Source organism: Lipotes vexillifer, unplaced genomic scaffold (genome assembly GCF_000442215.2).
Source record: "Lipotes vexillifer unplaced genomic scaffold, Lipotes_vexillifer_v1.1 scaffold618, whole genome shotgun sequence".
Classification (NCBI taxonomy): domain Eukaryota; kingdom Metazoa; phylum Chordata; class Mammalia; order Artiodactyla; family Lipotidae; genus Lipotes; species Lipotes vexillifer.
This window is the reverse complement of record NW_006799025.1, coordinates 2,020,358-2,045,443: the sequence shown is the minus strand read 5'-3', so window position 1 is coordinate 2,045,443 and position 25,086 is coordinate 2,020,358. Positions and strand designations below refer to the sequence as shown.

Below are 25,086 nucleotides of genomic sequence, written 5' to 3'. Positions count from 1 at the left end.
GGAAAGAGGTGTCATGTTCCCCTCCTTTGTGCTTTTCCTTCATTTATTTCCTTTTCTTTTCCCACTTTTTTTCCTTTTTCCTCATGAGAGTCAGCACTTTGCCTATTAATCTTTTGCAATTTGCTCTGCAAGGCGTACGCATTCCTATGTAGGAGGTATTCACTCTCCATATCCATTCATTTAAGTGATGAGAAGGTAAAGGACTTAGTGTGAGCTAAGTTTGTGAAGCTTTTGCAGCTTTTAGTGAGAAAAACGTGTACTTTTGAAAAGCACAACCTAATTTGGTCTAAATGGCAGCATTTTTAAAAGTTTATTTTGCATTCCTCTGTAAATGGAGTCTAGGATTTGGAAACTAAAAGCACCCATTACATTTAATACCTTACTAAATTTAAGGATTAGAGGAATGAGTTTCCTATAGGCAGGGATGGCACCGTCTTTATTTGTATGTCCAAGAGTACCTGGAACCAAATAGATGAGAAGTGAATGTTAAAAATAAGTTTTTAAGTAAGAACACTTACGACTCCCTTAAAATGAAGACCACATTCTCATTCTTTATATGTGAGGATCCCTTGCATGTGACCTGAAGCGCTTACTTGTATTCTATGTGACTCGACGTGGACTCCAGATTTGTCACAGCCTGGCTCATAGCCACAAGCTTGCAGAAACCCGATTCTCCTTCCTGGCCAGTGTTCCTTAAAGGATCAGTAACTGTGATCCAGATCACATGTAGCTTGTAGAAAGGAACCAGGGCGTGCGATTCGTTCCTAAGGAAGGAAATGGTACCTCAACATATTGTAGTTCTGAACTCCCCATAATCAAGGAAATTATATTTTTGTTACTATTTTATTACATTTATTGGTAGCTTGTATTTGGTTTCTGAATATATGTTGATCTGGAAGACACTTCTTGATTTTCAGCCCAGATAATGAGCTTTATGGAGTGTATGTCCTTCTAATAAGATAAAACTATTTTCAATACAAAATATAATGAAAACTTAGAAAACTTAGTGCAAATTAATAACTTATTCCATAGTCATTACACAGCTTTATGTCTGAACACCAAGTAGTGTATATAAAATCAACTTGATTGTTATTTAAAAGATCCCGTCCTACCTTATAGAAGGGCAACCCTCTGGCAAGGTCATAGACTATATACAAAAGTACTGGTCTTTCTCTTGAATACATTCTAAAGTATATATCTTTTTTTCCATAAAATTCTGTATTTCAGCATCTAAAGATAAGATTCAGTGGCAGCTTTATAATATATTACTAAGCTATGATTATCAGTAAGCAAAAGGAGTGTTTTAAAAATGAATTTCTAATTACAATGTAAATTTAAACTCTTAAACAAATTACTAATAAGCTTTTACAGAAGTGTAAAGAAGAAAACAAAAGAATGAAAACCTGGTGGCAAGGAAATGTGAATTTCTTTTCAGAGTCCTACTTTATATTAATGCTGAGGAAGTACCCACTGATTTCTACTATTAAGGCAAGATAAACATAGACGTCTGACCGAAATTGCCTGCACTATTTAGGAAATAGTCCTTTGGGTATTTTGCAGCTAATAATTTTATGTTTTCCTCAGTTTCTCAGAGTTTTATGTTTTGTGTACATGCATAAAACTCTAATGCACTTTAAGATAGTTTCATCTTTGAGGAAGAGATAGTTCACTTTAAATCATTCTCACTCTATACAAAGTGGGAGTGATTTTTGAACAAAATCTGCAAATGATATTGTTCAGAATCACTTTCCGTCTTTTAAAAACAGACTTGGGATTCATCAGAATCTAGGCTGAGGCAGTCCTGTTCCTCCACCTGTATAGTTTGTTAGCAGCTTACTTCTGAGATGCTTTGGTGGTCTTCTGCCATCTGGCGGACGCTAATAGAATTGTCACTAGATAGAGTAACGATGATGGAGTCTAGACCTGAATTAGAATACATTTTCTTATTCTGAATTCGTGGTTTTTGATAACGGAAGGATTGTCCTCTTATTCCCAAAGGAACACCCCACCCTACATCCTCAATAAACAAAAAATAGTATATAGTTTTAACGGTGAAAACTTCTGTCTCTAACTCATACAAAGTTATTCATATATTGATTTAAAGAGTATATGTGTATATATATATGTTTATGTTTATATATATTTATGTTTCTCTGAATCATTCATATACCATTGCTAGCATAGCATACATATGCCAAAATATCTATTATTAAGTACTGTAATAAAATTTGTTTCAATTTATAAGGTCAATTGTTAGTTTTGGGTGCCCTCCCATGTTCACGAGAAAAACTACAGACTGATAGAGACAAAAAGGCTTTTTGGTCATATTCTGATGCTGCTGCTTGCATGTTTTCGTTGGGTCCTGGAAATAGTTTTGGCAGTAGTGATGATTGGTTGACTTAAGTAAACTGCTTGGTCTCGTCTAGTGGTTTGTAACTTCTGGTATCCCTTTAAAGCAAAGCCTGAATTCTGTGAGCATAATATGTGAGCATAATATGCTCTGCGAGCATAATCTTTGGCCTTAGAGACCTTTCTCTCCCTCTCTTTTGCAAATCTGTCTGGCCTATGAAGAGATTATATTCATTACTTTGCTTTATTAGCACAGTATCATGAATTTTGTAATTTTTATCCTCACAGTTAGTCCAAATTATCACATTATGAATGTATTTCAGAAAGTATCAGAGTTTGCTTTCTGATGGGACTACATTTTTGGCATGATTCCCAGCATGGGTTTCAATTCATTTTAAGAAGTCCCTGAATGAGTTTCAGTATATTTTTTCAGCTAAGACAAACAAATCTTCTAATTCCCTGAAATTAATTGCTTAATCTATTTATGATACCAAAGTGGGATTTTTGTCAGCAGGTCTGAAAAACATTGAAATAATAGTTTTAGTTGTTCTTCTCTGGTTTTCTGTGATAGGGAATTTTTAATTATTTTAAGGATTTTCAAACAATAAAACATCTGATAATAGACCATCTTTTATCATTGAAATTCTCCTCATCCTGAGCTAAGCGTATTTGTCAGGTACCCAACAAGTGTAATAAAGACACCATAAACTTGAACATATCCTTTGTTCCTTTATTTTTGAAAATGAATCAGTATGCCAGATATATTCAAGACAGTGTTCTGGGCAATACAGAAATATGAAACTCTGGTTCTTATGTTTATAATCTACTAAAGGAGTTAAGACCCATTTGGAAAAAATATATATAATAGAACAGGCAATTATGCAATGAAATAATAGTGGTAAAACAAAACAGACAATTGAAAATGACAGAGATCACTTCAGCAGAGATCAAAGCGTGCATAACAGAGAAGGTTGCGCTTGATCAAGACATTTCCTGAGTGCGAAGATCAGACGTCAACAGATAGAGATAGGAGATGTCGACTGAAAAAAAATGCACAACCTAAAAGTTGAGCGTTATGTTTTATTCGGCAGACATTCTAAGTACTTCAAGCCCAGGAGACAGGACTCTGAGATCACTCTGAGGGACTGCTCCAGAGAGGCAAAGGGGGAGCCAGGATGTATAGGAGTTTTTGCAACAAAGACCAGGTAGTCAGAACATCAAAAGATTACCTATCATTAATTAAAGAAAACCAGATATCTCAAGTTAAGGAATTTAGCATTGTTCTATGTATCGGCAGATGCACGAGTCTGGGCTCACTGAAATCATTCCTTTGATATGCACCTCAGCTATCTGGGGTCAGTTTCCTGTACACTGTCATCCTGAGTTTCCTCAGGGTGCACTGTTGGGGCAGCTGTAATGTGATGGCTTGACGGCTGCAACATCCTTTGTTTACTGATATGGCAGGCAATATTTTTCATTCACAGAAGGAAGGAAGAAGCATCTCAGATACAGGAAATGGCATGAACAAAAGTGCCACAGTGGGAAAGCATAACTTTTTACCCTTTATTAAAATACAACAAAAATGTTCATAGAATATGTTTCCTATATGTTGAAATCCTAGAGGGTGACAGTTGTATCAATAACTGTACTGTTTTTTTCCTCTGAAGTTTGTAGTTCAGAACCAGAAAATGTTCAAGCTGACCCAGAGAATTATACCAGCCTTCTTGTTACGTGGGAGAGACCTCGAGTAGTTTATGATACCATGATTGAGAAGTTCGCAGTTCTGTACCAGCAGTTAGAGGGAGAAGACCAAACCAAGCATGAGTTTTTGACAGATGGCTATCAAGACTTGGTAACTATAAAATCAATTGTTTCGTGTATTGTAGTTTAATTTTTAGGGTAAGAACTTGAAATGATTGTATATTGTTGCCTTTCGTGACTTTAGACTTTGTATGAAGCTCTCTAGTGGGGTGAAGGGGACACAGAAGCTATATTTAACTAGGTCAGAACTTACAGTGGTTGACACTAGGTTCTTACTAATGTTTTGAATTACATGGAGACCACAGCTTTGCTAACAGCAACATTGTAGAGTAGACACTTATGGAAGACTTAGAACTGGAGATCATCTAGTGCAGCGTCTCTTTACAAAGAAAAGGACTCAAAGAACAGTTAAATACTTTATGCTCTCACCGTTGGGGAAAGAATTGGGCCTGAAATGTCAATGCTCTGATACCATCGTATGTTGTTTCCCCATCATACTGAATCAGCACAAGGGAAATACAGTAGGGAATAGAGTAGGGGTCTTGAAAGTCCTTTTCTTTGCATCAAATTTCCAAGTAACAGGGCTTCCCTGGTGGCGCAGTGGTTGAGAGTCCGCCTGCAGATGCAGGGGACACGAGTTCGTGTCCCGGTCCGGGAAGATTCCACATGCCGCAGAGCGGCTGGGCCCGTGAGCCATGGCCGCTGGGCCTGCACATCCGGAGCCTGTGCTCCACAGCGGAAGAGGCCACAACAGTGAGAGGCCCGCATACCACCAAAAAAAAAAATTTCCAATAACAGATGTGAAGTCAACTGAGATAGAACTTTGGGGACGTGAGGCAGGTAATCCTTAGGAAAGGATCCACGTCCTCTTGCTCCCCACCCATGCACAAGAATTAAAGAAAATAAAGTACAGATTCCTTCTGTGTCCTGAACATCTCAGTATTAAACTTTGCCCTGGAAGGGAGGTGTTGGGGTATAGCTGAGAAAACCCCTCAAGGAAGCCCCCAGTATAGGTCCAAGACATTGAACTCTGAATACAGACACTCACTGGGGTGTCACTCAAGCCCTAGGAACCTGCATTTAAACAAAAGCTGGTGTTGAATATCATACAAACAAAATAATGAGATTTGTAACAACTTTTTAATTCAGATGTCTAGAACAAAGACACTATGAATTGAGAAAGTTGTGGGATTTATGAGAATATACTATTTTTCACTTCATAATGATGTGAAGATAATAATTCTATTCACATAGAAATTTTAAATAAATATTTAAAATATGAAATTTTCTAATACTAGATCTGATTTGTAAAAGAAAAAAAAAGTGTAGTTTTCCAGTATCTCCCTAATTCACAAATATCACAAGTTCAACTTAACAACATTGCATAGAATTTTTTCTCAGGCTAATAAAATATAAATTTTTCTATTGACAAATGAGAAAATCTTTTCTAAGCACCGATGTCTAGTATGTTAGTACGCCTATAAGAATAATACATTTGTACAATTACTGCCACCTTTCTTTTAGGGTGCTATTCTTAATAATTTACTACCCAATATGAGTTATGTTCTTCAAATAGTAGCCATATGCACTAATGGCTTATATGGAAAATACAGCGACCAGCTGATTGTGGACATGCCTTCCAATGACCCTGGTAAGTGACCCCCTGATATGCCTTATCTAAATAAACGAGGCTAGTTTAATTTCTGAATGCATTGGTGCTTTCTCTCTGACTTTATATTCTTTTGGCCAAAAGGCAAAATGATTTCCTTTTTAGTCTGGATCATCAGGTAATTTTGTAAAGCATGGAACTCATTTTTCATTCAGCAGATATGGTGCAGCACAATAAGTAAATTTATTCTTAATATTGAAGTTTTCTATTTGTAAAATAAGAACAGCAAAACCTATGGTAATGTCTGTACTGGCCACCAAATGAAAATAGCTAAGTTAATATAAAGTCTTTGATTTTGGAAAATAAAGAGTTGGTTTCATTTGTGTTTATTTCCTCTTTCAGCCCCCAAAGCATTTTGTAGTAAGTATATACGTGATTCAAGGATCATGTGAGGTACTTTGAAATATCTATACAAAGCATCTCAAAAGTTTATCTTAGATATTTTAATCCACTTTTTGTAATTTGGTGGGGGAGGGGGAGCTTTCCTCTTAGATTTGCCAGTATTATTCCATAAAAGCAAACAAAAAAGTTGTTTCTAATTGTATTTCATTTGCATGCATCTTCTCTAAGTATTACAGGAAAATCTTTGATCTCAAGTCATATGCAATAATTGAATGAAGTGCTGACCATCATAATTTGACAATTTACAATTTTACATAACTAAATTAAAGCCTTCCTTTTGTTAGTATAAGCATTTTTTAAGTGATAGAAGGGAATTATATGTATACATATATGTGTATGCATATATATATATACACATCATGCACATGCATGTTCATAAATATATGCAAACATACATACATACGTAAATGTAAATATTCTTTGGTCATCCCTATCATGAGGCTACTCACTGAAATTTTCACAAGTTTTTAATAGTGATGGTTACAAATGATATTAATTGTAGTATATTTTACTTTTACATATGGAAGGAAAACTGATGTCTGTTGATTTGCCTTTGTGGTCTATATGCCATAGCAGGGCTTTAATCTGTTACAAGCTCATTCATTGTTTACCTCATCATAGTTGTTCTCATTAGTTGAACTTTTAAGTTAAAGAATATATGTCAGAGCATTAGATGTTAGATTATGGATCCTTCCAAACCACAGGCTACAAAACTTGCCAAGATATTTCCCAAGTTAGAGCATTGATGGCTAATGAATATTACTACTTTCATGATGGCAAAATCATTATTTAATAATATTTCTTATGAACTGCCTCATGTCCTGGGTATAACCATCTTTCCTATTGCTTTTATTTAGCATTATTTTTCAAAATCAGGTTTTTTAAAAATGGAATGTGAGCTCTAAGTCTTATTGAAAGGTGAGTATCGAATTAACTGACTGTGGTTTCACTGTACCATATCATGCCCCTCCATTGAATGTCATCCTTCACCAAAGTTGCCCATATTGATCCACGCCCAAAATGACATCAGTAGCAGTGCACCATTGACCATGTTGGCCAATATCATATGTGAATTGTTTAAATGTGGTATATAAAAATTTCCTCTAATACTATTGTGTATTTTAGGATATGAATTATATTGAATACATTCACTTAACTTTACTATCTTGGTTTGATTATACCACTCTAATTTCTGAACATAAAAAAATTTCCCAGGAGTTTACAAAAAATAATTTTAGCTATTTATGTTGTACACTTTCTTACACTCTAGCCACTATGCTAAAAGTTTAGACTTTCTGAATTTTTTTGTTTTTTATTTTTGAGAGAGAAGCTTATTGCATATGGAAAAACAGATCAAATGTCTATTTTCTGCAGAAGTGATTTCTGAGTGATCCTTTTAGACTGAGTCTATACTGGCACAAAGTATAACGTACTTGTATCATTTGTAGCACTTACACCATTTGTACAAAATAATACATATTATAACTTAATTTCTATTTGTTCAAAGGATCGGGACACCATTGAACTAATGAGGTGCTAGCTTGGACACATCATTTAATCTCCATGGATATCCCAGTCCCTTAGAGCATTTTGTACATGTTTTGGTAAAAGATGGTATTTGATTTGATATTTTACTATATTACTCTTAAAAGCCAAGGGTTAAAAACTTAGTTTATTCCTTAGTTATTTCTACCAAAAAGTCCTTTGTCAAAAACCAGTTTACCCAAAGTTTGGGCTCTTCCTATTTTTATAAAGAAAATATTAGTTCTTTCTTAGAACGCATTCTTTCTGATTGTGAAGACTACAATGGCATTTCAGCCCATATATTTTCAGTTCATTATTGAAATTACATTACCTTAAAGATTGTTTCTATGGTAAATATATCAACAGTAAAAGTCTTGACAGCAGTACTATCCTGTGGTTTAGTGTGATAGTACCTACAAGATTTGTAAATTTTATCATTTATGTGGCTAATATAGATGTAAGTGGCTTTTGAGTTTGCTGCTTATTTCATGGTTTTTATTAGTACCATTTCATCCTGTTAATCATGTTGTTTCATTACCTTAGTAACATTGTAATGTACCCTATTGAATTATTCTATTATTTTGGATAAGCTGTTTCCTAAATACTGTACTGTTTGTTGCTTTTGTTTAAAAGGAATGAAGGAGATCACTTATAATTGCCCTCATTCCTTCAGTCACAGATTTTAAATATTCTAATCAATATCTGTGAAGGAAAACTCAATCTTCCAAATTGTGCATTTAACTTTGGCTAATTTGATTAATTTATCACTTGTGCATTTTAATTACATTTGTTGTTGTGTGCAACAGTATCACCATAAATTAGTGTCCATTAAATTTATTATAAATCACTATTTTAAGATAAATGCATAAACTCATGTTCAGAAACAATTTAAATTTGTCGAGGAAAACTTTTTAAGGTTAAACAAAATGGATATTCTTTTTAAAAACTTTTTTAGAAATTTTTCTTTTTTATTTGGTTGTAACTAAAATAATTATGCTCGTTTCTATAATGTAGATCTAATTATGATATAGAGGACATTATTTAAGTACGTTTTAGGGCCTTCATAATTATATGTGTTAAATTTAAATGCATGGTGAATTAGATCAACACATTTTCCTGTTTTGTGTGCTTTTCATTTGTATAACAATTGTCTTTGTTAAATCACTATATATTGTCCTTATTCAGCCTGTACCATACTACACTACAGGAGTTATTATATAATGATATTTAAAAATCACACTTTAAAGAGCTTGCAGTTTACATTGCTTTTGCCTTTTTGCACTGTGAAACTTGGTTTAAAACCTTCAAACAATTAAATAAGCCTTGCTTGCTAACCTACATCAGTGTTGCTCTTTTGTGTTATGGAATGTTAATGTGTGACTAACATGCTCTTTTAGAAAATCTAACATTGCATGTGCCTCAAAACAAAACCAGAACGAACCAATAGGTTTTGTTTTATTATCACATAAATGTGAATTTTAAGTGTTCAGTCAAAAAAATATATTGACAATCTACACTATTGGACTTTTTGTATCCTTCATGGAGTCTGTTTTGATGAAGTGAGAAGATTCTGTAAACCAGTATAATTTTTGAACTGTTTAATATATGTGCCTGAGTCAGTGCCTGAGTCAGACCAGTGGCCACTAAAACATTAGTTATTATTTGCAAGAAAACAGCAGGCCAAAGTGTACCCATTCTGAGACCTTGTGCCAATCAGCAGCGCTAGACCTTGAGTGCCATGAGCTCTCAGACCCAGGAGTATGGCTCGGATTCTCCAGGGAGATAGAAACAACCTTTCAAAATTATTTTATTTCAAAATTGTCCTGAAGACGCTCAGCAAAACACTTCTAGATTATTTTGGGCAGGGCTATTAACATGTTCCTGGGCAACCCCAGAATTTCGGTCAATTCAAATGATCTGAGTCTAGTAGGAAACCAAAATGAAGACCCTTCAAAGTGGGTTTTTATGTACCAACACAAAGGCACCCGTACTTGGGTGCCATATTCACCCATGAGTGTGCCATGAAATAAAGAAGGATCCAAGCACTGCTTGGACCCATAGGTTCTGCCCCTAGGGCCTGAAGGGGCCCAAAGGAAACTTCTTACTTCTTATTGCGGTAAACAGCAAAGCCAGTTATAGTAGAACTCACTGATCTTGATACTCGTTAGAGGATATGATTGAGTAGAATTATGTATTTTAACTTAATAGGAAACATAGTCTATACAGTTAAGTTATGCTGTGGTCAAATGATAAAAATTAATCAAATGCAATACACACAGAGAGTACTGAAAGAAAAGAAAATCAGTCCTCAATGTAATAATTATATACACCCCACCCCAACCCTGACAGTAAATAAGAGAATTATCTTTGCTCATTAAAAGTATAAAGTTAGGTGAAATCAGACCAGTTTTTAAAAACACTTCTGTAAGAACGTTGAAGAGAATGGACTTTCACTGAGATGTTTTTCGGTAGCCTCTTAACAGAGAAAAATCTGTATAATATATATGTCACTTAACAAGCATTTGATTATGATTTGCCCATACTAATGTTAAATTATTTTAAAAGTACATGAAAAGGATACGTAAGGATACATAAAATTATGTATTGTTCACATGCTGAAATGGGAGATTTTTACATGCATGAACTTCTCTAACTGTAGTTTTTTAAAAATCATATTAGAGGTTTTTTTATTTCTCTCTCACAGTTTAGTTGCAACCCATTTTAAAATTCACATAGATTGGTTTCCTTGGAGGTTATAGAGACACAGTTTCAGACTATTGAAATCACTTTAATTTAATAATATAAAGAATAAAGAGCATGAAAAACAGGGTGGGAAAGGGTTTCACAGAGACAAAAATAGAAAAAGGAGAACACTAATGATCCAAATGAAAGTTTTCAAACTCCTTCTTTTAACAAGAAAAAAATAATAATTGAGAATTAAGATTTAAGACTATGATTGTTTCCCATGAATATTTTCATTTTTATAGCATCGAAAATTATTCAGGGTAAGTAACTTTAAAATAATTAAATAGTCAAGAGTATTAATTTTATCTAAATCTTCATGGGGCCTGGGCTTACTTCTATGTTTTACTTGAGTTCTCGTCTAAATAGAATTCAGGCACATAACTATATTTTATAGTTTTACATTTCTTAATACCTAGAAATTTTATCATAAAAATAAACTCAAGAAAGTCTATATTGTAAAACAGGCCTGGATTTGATAAATATTTAATGTTAGTTCAGTTATGCCTTTGAAAATTCTATAGATTATGCATTTCCTTTGAGGATCTACAGAGGCATAAAAAATAGAATATAAGCAGCTGTAGGATAGTGAAGAGCATAAACTTTGGAGATGGAATGAGATTCTCTAAAATAATAGGCATAAGAAGGGCATCTTTGTAATAATGCTCGAGCCCTCACAGTTACCCTGTCTCCCATCTTCCTGATGCAGCTTGGATGAAGAGTGAGGAAAAGTGGTCCTCGAGCTCCTCAGTAATTTGGCAGTGGGGCTACATTCCTTGTTGGAGAGAGGAAACCAGCTCCTTGTCTTTCCTAACATTTACTAACGGGTCTTGTTTTAATTTGAGATAGCCAGGGACTAGAAATACGCTGATTCTAGCCAGTTGGGAAAATCAGACTTAAATGATCCTGGTCATTTATATTCCTCGCATAGATGGCATTAGTTGAGTATCCCTGGGAAGAAGGTGTGGGGCTAACCCTGGTCAGTCCTTCCTGCTGCCAGTCCAGGCTGGACCTGCTGGAAAACATTCTTCCTTTTATCTGGTGCAGTACACTGTGTACAAATACATATGAGCCCAAATCTGAAAAAGACCTACTTGATCTTCAGTCAGAAGTGGACCTTGAGGAATAAGTAGTTGAATAAGAAAATAAATCCGTCAATTGTCCCCTGGCATTTTCCCAACTATGCTTTTATCAGCCATGCTAAGAATGAAAGTAAGTCTACACTGATGAAAAATTACTTGGGTTTCTTTACCCCCCAGTAATATCAGCCTCACTGTCCCCTTCTTCCTTCTGAGCTTCAATCACAGGGTGAGAATAGGGAAGGGAGTTGGAGTGGAGGATAGAGATGAAGGTTTTGAGTGCAGTTTCCTGTATGTTTATGTAGTGTTGTGTTATGTAACATTCAGTAGTCCTGAAAACTGAAATTCGAAATGTTTATTTTGGGCAGTTCTGTATTTGCCAAACTAACAGTCTTTCCTTTCCCTTTTCCCTCTTTCATCCAACGGTTGACCCATAAGGCTGAAATCGTTGAATAAAAATGTTAATAATTTTGTTTTTAATTTTGTAGAACTTGACCTCTTTCCTGAATTAATTGGAACTGAAGAAATAATTAAGGTATCATAGCTACTTTTTATTCAAGTGCTTTAAAATTAAGAAGTCTGGTTTGAATTACCTGTTAGGTTTCAGATGTTGCATTAATAAAAAGTTCATGTTGCATTATTCATTGTTTGTGGGATTAGTTGCTGAGCTTTGTAGATAGACATGTAATTAATATACATGATTTTTTTATGAAGAAGTTGGAAGACACTTTAATTGGTATAATTTTTAAAAAGAGATAGAAAAGATTTGTTGATAATTAGAAAAACAGTGAACTTTAAAAATAATGGTAGCTATGAACTATAGCCACAAATTGGAATTTTTTCATGTTCAAATGTTTCTAAAAGACTAAAATAATATTTAAGCAATCCTTAATATTGGTACAGCTTATTTTTAACTAACTTAACCAATGATTGACAGATTGATAATAAATACGAATCAAAGTATAAATTGTATATATTCTTTTGCCCATTTAATTTGATTATTTTTGTTTGGACTACTTATATTATAAATGTCTGTTGTTAGCACAAGGTCCTTTAAGTAAATGGACACTTAAGGATATTTATAAATTTTGTCTGGACTACTTATATTATAAATGTCTGTTGCTAGCACAGGGTCCTTTAAGTAAATGGGCATCTAAGGGTATTTATAGATTTTAGCATTGTCTTAATTTTTGAAATAGAGAGAAAATGACTGTTTGTGTCTTATAGTCAATATTTCATCCTAAGCCCAAATGTGCTGTTCATTTATAACTGAGACTATATGTTAAAGCCAGGTTCTATTGTTAATGATAGTATGAATGTGTCCATAAGTACATATGTGTGTATGAGCTTGTAACTTGTGAAAACTAATTCTACTGTCTAGTAATAAATAGCAATTAGGTTGTGTTTTCACAGATGTAATTACCTCAATAATTTATTTATCTTATGGCAATTCTCTCCTACAAAGTACTATTTTACCAAAATGACCAGTCCGCATTTCATCAAGAGTTCACAGAACTCAGCTAAGGATATCTCTGTGTGTCTGTGTGTGCTTGCATGCATGCACATGTGCACATGCATGTGGATATGAATATACCTAGAAATGATTACCAGAATCAAGTCAAAGGCAAGAAAAAGAAATTATCTTTACAAATCATTGGTTTGTGTCTTAGTCAGTTTGGGCTGCTATAACAAAATACCATGAACTAAGTGGCTTATAAACAGCAAACATTTATTTCTCACAGTTCTGGAACCTGGGAGTCTGAGATCAGGGCACCAGCACTGCCGGGTTCTGATGAGAGCCCCTTCTGGATTGTTGACTACAGACTTCTTGTTGTGTCTTCATATGGTGGAGAGCAGAGCAGAAGAAGCAATCTTTCATGACTCTTAATATAAGGGCACTAATCCCATTCATGAGGGTTCCACCTTATGACCTCATCTAATACTAATGACCTCCCAAAGGCCCCGCCTCCTAAGACCATCACTTTTGGGGTGTAGGGTTTCAACATGTGAATTTAGGGGCTCAAAAACACAGTTCATAACACTATTCACTTTCATCGATTCATGCAGGAATGAATGATAGAGGTTGACAAACATCTGGAAAGTAGCAGTGATGGTTCTAAGCTTGAATATGGAAGTGAATAGTTTGGGAGATGTTCCTCAAATTCTCTTACAATAGGAATGCATGACTTTGAAAGACAAAGTATCTCCAGCACAATCAAGGCTTTACAATAAAAAAATTTTAATAGAAGTTGTGAAGGATAACAGGTGTGATCCAGATCAAAACCACAGTGAAAGAGAGATTCACAATAACTCCATAAGAAGTTATAGGAAACAGTGTCTGTTAAAATATTTGTGATTTCAGATATGTATAAAGTAATCTTAGAACATGAATCATATATTCTTCTTGAAATGTTGACATGAGATAATATGACCTCATAGAGATGTACAAGACTTAGTTGGGTGGGATTAATGAAAGGTCCATCACTTTCATCAGATTCTAAGAGGTATCTGAACCTCACAGTCTAAAATCTGCTAGAAAAGAAAGCAATGAAAGGGATATTTGTGTTTAATGTGTGTATAGTTTTTTTTCCAAAGATGGAATAGAAGAAAAGGTGAGTGGCATTATGTTTTAAGAACAATTTTATAGACATCTACATAGCTTGTGATAGGAGGATGATAAAGGAGGTTTGTGTGGGAATCTAAGAAAAGGGAAGAGAAGCAATGTTATTGTGGGATTTGATAGAAATTGTCAGATCATATAGAGAAGATAGATGACATGTGTTTTGGGAACTTTAGTGTGAAGAGAAGGGGAGAGGTAAAATGAATACTAGACGTTGAATTAGAGATTTTCCTTTATGTTCCTTTTAAATAGGAGAGATCTGAGTTTAAGCTGATGAGAATGATCCATTCAAGAAAGCAAAAAATTTAAAATACAAAATCGAGGGAAATAGTTGTATTCAGTTCCCGAGAAGATGATAGAGAATGGATTAGAACACAAATGTAGGAAATAGAAAGGAAGGGGAACATCTCTTCAGTTACCACAGGATGAGAGGGGCAGGGGTGGATTTTGTTGGTCCCGGTTTTTGATGTTTTAACATTAGGAAGAGGTGTGTTTTTGTCTAGTGGCTTCAACTTTCTCTATAACCAGGAAAGCCATCTGCTGAGAATGAGGAGAGAAGGAAATGGAGATTTGAATAGAGCAGAAAAAAAGTTTGAAAGTCTTGATAAAGGGTAAGAGTGTGAAGTGATACCAGAAAACTAGGCAAATATCCAGATTTGCAAAAATGAGGAAGAGTTCAGAAACTCCATATTGCTAAGTTTAACATTGATCCTCAGAGAAACTCTGGATCAGATTATGAAACAAGTGTCTGTGAGAACTTCTAAGGAAAGAAGAGTATCTTTCACCAAGAACGAGTCAAGACAAACTATTCTTATTTCCTTTTACATGAAGTTTTGGGGCTTGAAGATTAGGGGAATATTTATTCAGGAAATTATTTGATAAAATCTCCTGGTTGTCCTTGCGAACAGGGCATCAAACACAATGCAGAATTTTATCAAGAAATACCACTGGTGAGGAAAGGTATCTGGGGAATCTAAGAGAATATCCATTTTTAACGACTCACTTCTCAGGGTTGTCACATGTGCCTTAAAATTTAAAAAAAATACTTAAAACCAACGAAATAATTAAGCTCTGGATAATGATGCACACATTAAGCTTGAAAGCTTGTGTTTCATACAGGGCCACTTTCCGTGTGTATGAGACAAAAGCTCGTGAGCACACGTGGTTAAAGATTCAGATTCTTTCTACTGATATTGGTCACGTTCTCACTGACTAATTTGTACTCGGTAGCTTTTTTCTTTTTTTAAGGCACATGGCCTTAAGAGGTCTGATAGATGGCAGTGCTAACAAACTTACAAAATCATGTCCCATGTGGACAAAAATTATCATATCTTGATACGTTTGGCAATTTAGTTTTCTAAACATATGATTAGATGTTTTATAAAATGCACAGTTAAAAAAAAAAAAAGAAAGCATGGGTTTTGGTTGACCTCTAGCCAGATAACTCCTGGGCCATTATAGTGATTAAGTGTCCATGAAAGACTGGGTCACCTGAATAGTGTTTCTAAAGGAAACATGAAATTTAATGACCAGTACTAGAACCATATTTTGACAAGTTGTCTTTAAAATGTCTGCCACCATCTAAGATGAAATTCTCAGGGAAAAATACTTAAAACAAAATAATAAAACCAAAAACCTCTTCCAGTCCTAAACCTTCCTCTTATGATGGCTTAAAAATTGTGATTTATCCTTAATATATACAATGAAATATTCTGAATATACAGCTACTTTTGTCTTTGAAATAAGTTGTTTCATTGCCATTTCACAATACAAGAAGCTAATTGCTATTTAGCTTGTTGCCAGATGAACTGAACAGAGAAATATAAACACAAGAAAATAAATACTGTGTTACATAATACTCTCAGTAAGTAAATACCACTACAATGTGTCTTCTTTTCAAAGTTGTGGTATTTATTAATTTACTTCCTTTCATCAAATAAAATAAAATAAAGTAGCCATAAATAAGATGTTTTCATTAAGTTTAGTTACTCTCCCTCAAGGGTGGATAATAATGGTTATAGGATAGTCATGGCTTCTACGGGGTGGTGCTTTATGAGAAGTTCCCACAATCCCACAAGTGAAGATTCACAGCACAATGCAGTATAAGATATTATTAAGATTTCATTTTTCTCTTGTTTCCTTTTGTCCCATTAAATCTTATTTGTTTTTCAAAGGAGGAAGAAGAGGGAAAGAACACTGAAGAAGGGACTGTTGTGAATCCTGGTAGAGACGGTACCACAGACCAAATCAGGAGAAAGGAACCCCAGATTCCTACCACAGCAAACTACAACCAAGTAGGGACGAAATACAATGAGGCCAAGACTAACGGGTCCCCAGCAGGAGGAAGCGAATTCTCTGGAAAGGGTGATATTCCCAACACATCCTTAGATTCCACTTCCCAACCAGTCACTGAATTAGACCCAGAAAAAGATGTTCCTTTGACTTCACAGACTGCGACCCAGCTACCATCTCTCACGCTGGCAGGCACTTCAGCCTCTTTAAGTGATGGCTCTAAAACTGTTCTCAGATTTCCACAGATGAACTTGTCTGGGACTGTGGAATATTCAAATACAGTTTCTGTAATGGAATCTCAAGAGGTATCTACTGATATCAGTGGGGAAGAGAGTTTATTGACCAATTTCAAGCTCAGTACGGAAGCCGATGATTCTTCAGGCTCCAGTCCTGCAACTTCCGCTGTGCCGTTCGTTTCTGAGAGCATATCCCATGGCTATGTGTTTTCTTCAGAAATCCCAGAGGCAGTCACATACGATGTCCTTATACCAGAATCTACGAGAAATGCTTCAGAAGATTCATCCTCCTCAGGTTCGGAAGAATCTCTAAAGGATCCTTCCGTTGATGGAAATGTGTGGTTTCCTAGTACTACAGACGTGACAACACTGCCCGATGTTGGATCAGGTAGAGAGAGCTTTCTCCAGACTAATTACACCGAGATGGGTATTGATGAATCTGAGAAGACAGCTGAGTCCTCTCCGCCAGGCCCACTGGTGTCACAGGGTCCCTTGGTCACAGATATGGAAATGCCACATTATTCTACCTTTGCATACTTCCCAACTGAGGTAACACCTCATGCTTTTACTCCATCCTCTGGACAACATGATTCGGTCCCCACCATCAACCTGGTACACCCGCAGACAACTCAACCAGTATACAATGGTGAGACACCTCTCCAACCTTCCTACGGTAGTGAAGTCTTTCCTCTAGTCACCCCTTTGTTGCTTGACAATCAGATCCTCAACACTACCCCTGCTGCTTCAAGTAGTGATTCGGCCTTGCATGCTACGCCTGTATTTCCCAGTGTCGGTGTGTCATTTGAATCCATCCTGTCTTCCTATGATGATGCGCCTTTGCTTCCATTTTCCTCTGCTTCCTTCAGTAGTGAATTGTTTCACCATGTTTCTCAAATCCTTCCACAAGTTACTTCAGCTCTTGAGAGTGATAAGGTGTCCCTGCATGCTTCTCTGCCAGTGGCTGGGGGTGATTTGCTATTAGAGCCCAGCCTTGCTCCATATTCTGATGTGGTGTCACATCAGACCACTACTCATGCTGCCTCAGAGACCTTGGAATTCGGTGGTAGTGAACCTGGTGTGCTTTATAAAACGGTTATATTTTCTCAAGCTGAACCGTCCAGCAGTGATGTTATGATGCATGCACGTTCTTCAGGGCCTGAACCTTCTTATGCCTTAACTAATGATAAGGGCTCCCAATACCTCTTCAGTGTTTCTTACAGTTCTGCAGTACCTGTGCGTGAGTCTATTCAGGGTTCCTTACTTAGCAGCCCTAACCACGTACCGATGCCTGAGTCTCCCTTAGTAACCCCAAGCGCACCGTTGCCGCAGCCTACTCATGGCCTCTCTGGTGATGGGGAGTGGTCTGGAGCCTCCTCTGATAGTGAATTTCTTTTATCTGACACAGATGGTCTGACAGCCCTTAACGTGTCTTCACCTGTTTCTGTAGCTGAATTTACATATCCAGCATCTATGTTTGGGGATGATAACAAGCTGCTTTCTAAAAGTGACATAATAAATGGAAATGAGACGGAACCACACATTTCTTCTTTCAGTGAGCTGATTTACCCTTCTGAAAGCACAGTCATGCCCGACCTGTATGATAATGTAAATAAATTGAATGCGTCTTTACAAGAATCCCCTGTCTGCACTTCTAGCACAAAGGGCATCCTCCCAGGGCTTCTTGCTTTCACTGCTACTAAGGTTTTTGATCATGAGATTAGTCAAGTTCCAGAAAATAACTTTCCAGTTCAGCCTTCACACGCTGTATCTCAAGCATTTGGGGATACTTTGCTTAAACCTGTGCTTAGTGCAAACTCAGAGCCAGCATCCTCTGACCCTGCTTCTAGTGAAATGTTATCTCCTTCAACTCAGCTCTTATTTCATGAGCCCTCAGCTTCTTTTAATACTGAAGTATTGCTGCAACCTTCCTTTCAGGCTTCTGATGTTGACACGTTGCTTAAAACTGCTCTTCCAGCTGTGCCTAGTGATCCAATATTGGTTGAAACCCCCAAGGTTGATCACATTAGTTCTACAATATTGCATCTCACGGCATCAAATTCCACTTCAAGGGAAAACACGCTGCACGCTACATCTGTACCAGTCTCTGATGTATCGCCTACTTCTAATATGCACGCAGCTTCACTTCAAGGTTTAACCATTTCTTACGCAAGTGAGAAATATCTTGAACCAGTTTTGCTTAAAAGCGAAAGTTCCCAGCAAGCGGTACCTTCATTGTACAGTAATGATGAGTCGTTCCAAACTGCCAATTTGGAGCTTAACCAGGCCGCCCCCCGAGAAGGAAGGCATGCATTTGCTACTCCTGTTTTATCAGTTGATGCACCACCAGATACGCGTATAAATAAGCTTGTTTACTCTGATGAAGTCTTCACCTCTGCCAAGGGTTCTATGTCTGATGAGGTATTGGCTGGTATTCCAACAGTTGTTTCTGATACAGTTGTAACTGCTGATCATTCTGTCCCTTTAGGAAACGTGTATGTTTCCATTTCAGTTATTTCTCCCAACAAAGATGGTTCTGTAACCACAAGCAAGTTGCTGTTTCCTTCTAGAACAACTTCCGAGTTGACTCAAAGTGCCAGATCTGATGCTGATTTAGTGGGTGGTGGTGACGATGGTGATACTGATGATTACGATGATGACAGTTATGATGGCAGAGATAGAGATGGCTTATCCCTAAATAAGTGTATGTCGTGCTCCTCCTATAGAGAATCACAGGAAAAGGTAATGAATGATTCAGACACCCAGGAAAACAGTCTTGTGGATCTGAATAACCCAGTCTCGTACTCACTATCTGAGAATTCTGAAGAAGGAAATAAAGTCACAGGTGTAATATCAGACAGTCAGACTGATGTGGACAGAAGTCCTGATAAATCACCACCAACAAATGTGCCACCCCAAAAGCACAATGATGGAAAACAGGAAAATGACATTCAGACTGGTAACGCCCTGCTTCCTTTCAGCCCAGAATCTAAAGCTTGGGCAGTTCCTACAAGCGATGAAGAGAGTGAATCAGGGCAAGCTACCTCAGATAGCCTTAATGATAACGAGACTTCCACAGATTTCAGTTTTCCAGATATTAATGAAAAAGATGGTGATGGGGTCCTGGAAGCAGGTGACTCAGAAATAACTCCTGGATCCCCACAGCCCTCAACACCGACTGTTACTAGCAGGCACTCAGAAGTATTCAGCATTTCAGAGGCAGGTTAGTTATGGATCCAAGGGATAGACTGAGGTGTGGTGGCCTTTTGCCTCAAAAAATGGAAAAATCACGGGAAGAGAAATTTGGTAAAATGGCCATCATTTTTTAAAATCAAGATATTCACAAATCAATTTACAGTTTTTAAAATATGATTTTACTCATTATTTCAAATGCATACTCAATGTGTTTCGATCCTTAAGTTAACACTCTCCAAAATAGATAAGGTGATTTTATTTATTGTCAATTTTTCCGTATTCTGCAAGATACCTATTACATGTGAGAGCAACTATTGTGTGCATAATACATTTTCAGTACACTGATTTTTAAATGATAGATTGGAGTGTGTTTTAGGTGATTTTAATTTTAAGGTTTATTCATATTCTAAAATAAGTTGTCAGCTAATTCTATTGAATTATAAAACGAATTATAAACTGTGATAATAATACGATATATGTATCACCTCTCTCTGACCCACCCAGTGGAAAGGAGTTAGATAATTGCACATCCACACCAGCTTGGGGGCTTTAAAAAAAGTCCTATTGCTAAGTTTTGAGAGTTAATGGTAAGACTTTTTTTAAGATATTAATTTTTAAAAATTGTCTTTGTTTGATTACCTTAATGTTGCCTAAAGAGGGCAGTGTGAACTAACAAAATACATTCTACTTTATACTTGCTGTTATACACCTTTCTAAGAAGTTAAATAACGGCCATTAATATGCATAGTATGTATAGGCATTGTATGACAAGATGTACGACACTAGAACATTTTCTGTAGAAATGCATTTCATTTGTTAATGTATTTTATGCAAATTAATTTATCAGCCAGATGTTTCTTCGAGCAGATTACTTGCAGCATATAAAATACAGATGTTTGCTTTAGATGCTAATGGGGGAGAAAAGGGGAAATTCAAAACCATTAAGAATATGAAATACTAGATAATTTCATTGCATTGATCATAAGAGTTTTATAATTTGCTTTTATTACATTTTAAGGCATTTTTTAAATCAACAATGAAAATATTTAAATCTCAACAGTAAGTCAAAAGATAGGCTAAAGTAAATCTTGCACTCTTATTGCATAAAAGTAGGTATGTAAAATCCAGAACATAGACAACAATCTCATTAGTATAGTTTTCCTCTTTGTTATTTCCATCCCTTGAATTAGTTATCTACTTTTCCTTCAGTGCAGCAGCAATTAAAAGTTTGTACATTTTGATAGAGAAGTTTTTCTACATTCCGACTTGATACCTGTTTAACATTTCGTTCCAGTTTAAACACTTACATTCTGTTATGTGAAAATGAGTAAGGAATTCATGAATCACCATATTTCATTAGTGTTGCCATGTATACGAATGGTTATCTGGCCTCAAATATAGTTCTTGTGTTTTTTAATTTTTATTAGATTTATTTAGAAATAAAACATCAGGAATCCATCCATTTTTCTGTCTTTTTAGGTAGTGACATCATCTGTATGTTCTTGCTAGATTATGCTGTTATGGAAAGACTATATATACTGTAAAATGCCAAACCTTAAATTATTGACTAAAGCTTAGCAATTTCTCTTCAATGCACTAATTAGATTTATTTAATTTGAGTATGTTCTCCCACTGATGAGGAAAACAATACAAATATAACATCTAACAGCAGCAAGTAACATAATTAATGAAGTAAATAAGATCATACAGGATTAGGGGAAAATTCTTGCCTATTTTTAAAACATATCTGTAAAAAAATCATATGTAGTCTGTCTTATCCAATAATTGAATATGCCTCTTTATCAAGCATATAGACTAATTCTGAAGCTTATCATTTTATTACCTACTTCTAGAATGTAGAATAATTTACAAGACATGCTCGTCAAAATAATATAGATAAGGCAGATATTAGTATCTGCAATTTATGAATGCATAAAGTGAGTCCCAAAGATACTAGATTGCTTGATCTAGGTCACATAGGGAGTTAATAAAAAACTGAGACTGGAAACATGTGTCATTGGTGTCTGTCTCTTAGGGACTACATTTTCATGATTGAGAACAATAAAATATATATAATGCTTAATTTGTAATACTAAAATTCTAGTGTTTTATTCTCAAAGTGAATTTTAAAATATTAATCTTAGTTCTTTTTTTCTAATTGTCTGTTAGCACATTTTTGTCTTATCATTTAGGTAACTCATATACACTACGGAGCCATATCCAAAAAGATATTTAGTGTCAACTAATGAATATAAAAATCAGTATAACTAGTTGTTCCTCATTATAGTATATACAAAGCAGCCAGTGGATTGTCTACTTTCTTGTGGTATCTCATCTTATATAAAATATCTAAGTTTCATTATATGTAATTACCATGGATTTATCATTCTAACTCCCTAATTAAAAGGTTTGTTTTAAAATCAGACATCCCAGAGAACTTACGAGAAAAGTCTATATACAGGACTCTGTGTGCATGTGTGTGTATAGTGCATATATAGAGAGTGTATGATATATATGTGGTAATTTGTTATATATTTTATGTGTTATATATCTTACATATGTATCACATTTGATCAGACATATCTCATATATATGTATGCACATACATATATATAAATGAGATATGTATGTATCTAGATACATATATATATATACACATACACCTATATACATACTGCAGTGAATATTTGTGGTCATTGAAGACCAGTATAATTATATAACCTCACTTTGTATGTAAGTTAATGTACATCACTGGTTCTCAAACTTTAATGTGGATCAGAATCACCCAGAGGACTTGTTAAAACACAGATTGCTGGGCCTTAGCCACAGAGTTTCTGATTCAGTAGATTTGGGATGGTTGGAGAGGGGCTGAAAATGTGCATTTCTAACAAGTTCCCCGTGATGTCGATGCCGCTATTCTGGGGGACACACTTCAAGTATGACTGAAATAGACAATAATACTAACCTCCATTTGTAATTTCTAGGTACCAGGGACTTTGCTAAGTGGCTTATTTCCTTTGTTAACCACAAACTTTCTACTTAGGTAACAATAATTACAATAGGAAACAATGTAAAGACAATTGCGTATAAAGCAAGATGCTTTCCTAAATTTCTTTAAAAACTACCGGTACATTCACCGTCAGATTATTTAGGCTTCTAGATGAATCTCCCTACAATATGTAATGACCAGAGCATATGATTAACATAATAAAAGGTAAAGTTCAGCCTTCTCTCACAAGAACATTAACTACAGCTCAGTGATCAGTTGACTTACTGATTACTGACTTACATATATATATATATATATATATATATATATATATATAATATATATATGGCTAAGGGGGTGGGTTACAATATTGATTACAATATTCCCACTTTTTATACAGCTTTATTATTTCTAGTCACAACTTTGAATTCTGCTTTTTTCTAGCAAATCCTTCCATAGTTATAAAAACAAACATCTTGGGACATTTGGTTGTCACTTATAGATGCATTTCCTATATGAGTGGAGTAAATTCTTGACCCTTCCTGCATCATCTCTTCTTACAGAAGGAAGCTATCATTTTAACTCTTAAGTTCTCTCCAGTTAGATATATTTCAATGCTATATTTATGAATTTATGACTATCAAATTTATTCTCAAATATTTTCAACTAAATTGATAATATTTTCAATTAAATAGATTACTGTTGTCTCATATCACTAAGAGTAAGACACTTGGTATAAAAGTACCAAACGTACCAAATGTGTAGAAGGCAATGTAGACTCTGATGAGGGGCTTAAACTTCGTTATTCCAGAAGTTCTACAGGTAGACAGGATAAGGGCTGTTACTTTGTAGCAGTGTCAGCATATCATCCTGGTAGAATGGTTCTAATATTCAATCATGGTTTCACACTGCACACACCTCAAAGTAAAAGGGAAGAATTGTGACTGGCCACTGACACCCTGCAGTTCTGAAGCTTTTTTTTAACAACTTAGAATGATAGCTTCAGTTGCAGTGATTTTGAAAATGCTGGAATAATAATGTACCTGATTGGTCACAAAAATAGTTATTTGCCATCTTTTCAAATTAACCAAAGGACAGAATTTAGACTTTTTCATAATTTACACTTGCATATTTGAAAAGAATTTCTTAGACCTGTGCATTCCTTCAATTTACATGCAATAGTATTTTTATTTTTGATAAAGAAAAACAGTTGGTAAGAAGGGCATTCAAAATAACATCTTAAAAGCAACCTACATTTAAATGTTAAACAGTTTGCTGGATTGAAGGGTTATCCTAATGTAAGGAGGGTTATCCTAAGATTCTCTCTTCATGAAATTATTAATTGCTCCTAATTATTTACCTAACTGTGGGATTAAAAATATTTCCATTACAATTAATTTTGGGAAATCAAGATTATATGTGGTGATTCAGTAAGTAGCACTGTTTTTCTTGATCATTTTATTTAGAAACTGAAGTTTTCTTAATTTAATATTTTCATTTCCCTTTTAATAAGCTTTTCAAGGCAATATTATACTTCTTGCCATGGCACCTCTTCCAGGGTGCCAATCTTTGTTGGGATATTATAGTTCTTCAGCTCTGATAGGCTGACTTACTTTATTTTTCTCTTTTTTTGTGAGTTTATTAGTTTGTTTGTTTTTGAAGTATAATTGATCTATAACACTATGTTAGTCCCTGTTACACAACATAGTGATTTGATATTTCTGTACATTTCAAACTGATCACCACAATAAGTCTAGTTACGATCTATCACCATACAAAGATATTTCATAGTTATTGACTGAATTCCCCACACTGTATATTTCATTCCCATGACTCACTTATTTTGCAGCTGGATAGCCTGCCTTACTTTTTAAGCTTTGTGTTACTTAAATTAGCTTATGATCATAGACATTGCTTGTCTCATAGAGTCGAAATTTTAAAGGTAAGCAACAGCAGTGAAGATTGCAGTTATTCGGTTGAAATATGTGCTTTTCCTTAAGCTTAAATATCAACTTTCTCAATTTTCTCCGACTACAGAGGCCAGTAATAGTAGCCATGAGTCTCGTATTGGTCTAGCTGAGGGGTTGGAATCCGAGAAGAAGGCAGTTATACCCCTTGTGATCGTGTCAGCCCTGACTTTTATCTGTCTAGTGGTTCTTGTGGGTATTCTCATCTACTGGAGGTAAGTTGAGTATTTGTTTTGGATATGCATTTCATAAAGCTCAGATTTT

General features: G+C 35.3%; 1 protein-coding gene across 1 annotated transcript in view; it reads left to right on the top strand.

Moving 5' to 3' along the window:
* PTPRZ1 (protein tyrosine phosphatase receptor type Z1) overlaps positions 1-25,086 on the top strand; it is a 164,867-nt gene that overhangs the window by 107,277 nt on the left and 32,504 nt on the right. Inside the window, exons 9-13 of the mRNA XM_007471315.1 lie at positions 4,017-4,201; positions 5,635-5,761; positions 12,015-12,061; positions 16,321-19,894; positions 24,893-25,037. Of these exons, the coding sequence (XP_007471377.1) occupies positions 4,017-4,201; positions 5,635-5,761; positions 12,015-12,061; positions 16,321-19,894; positions 24,893-25,037 (4,078 nt within the window). The remainder of the gene's footprint in view (positions 1-4,016; positions 4,202-5,634; positions 5,762-12,014; positions 12,062-16,320; positions 19,895-24,892; positions 25,038-25,086) is intronic.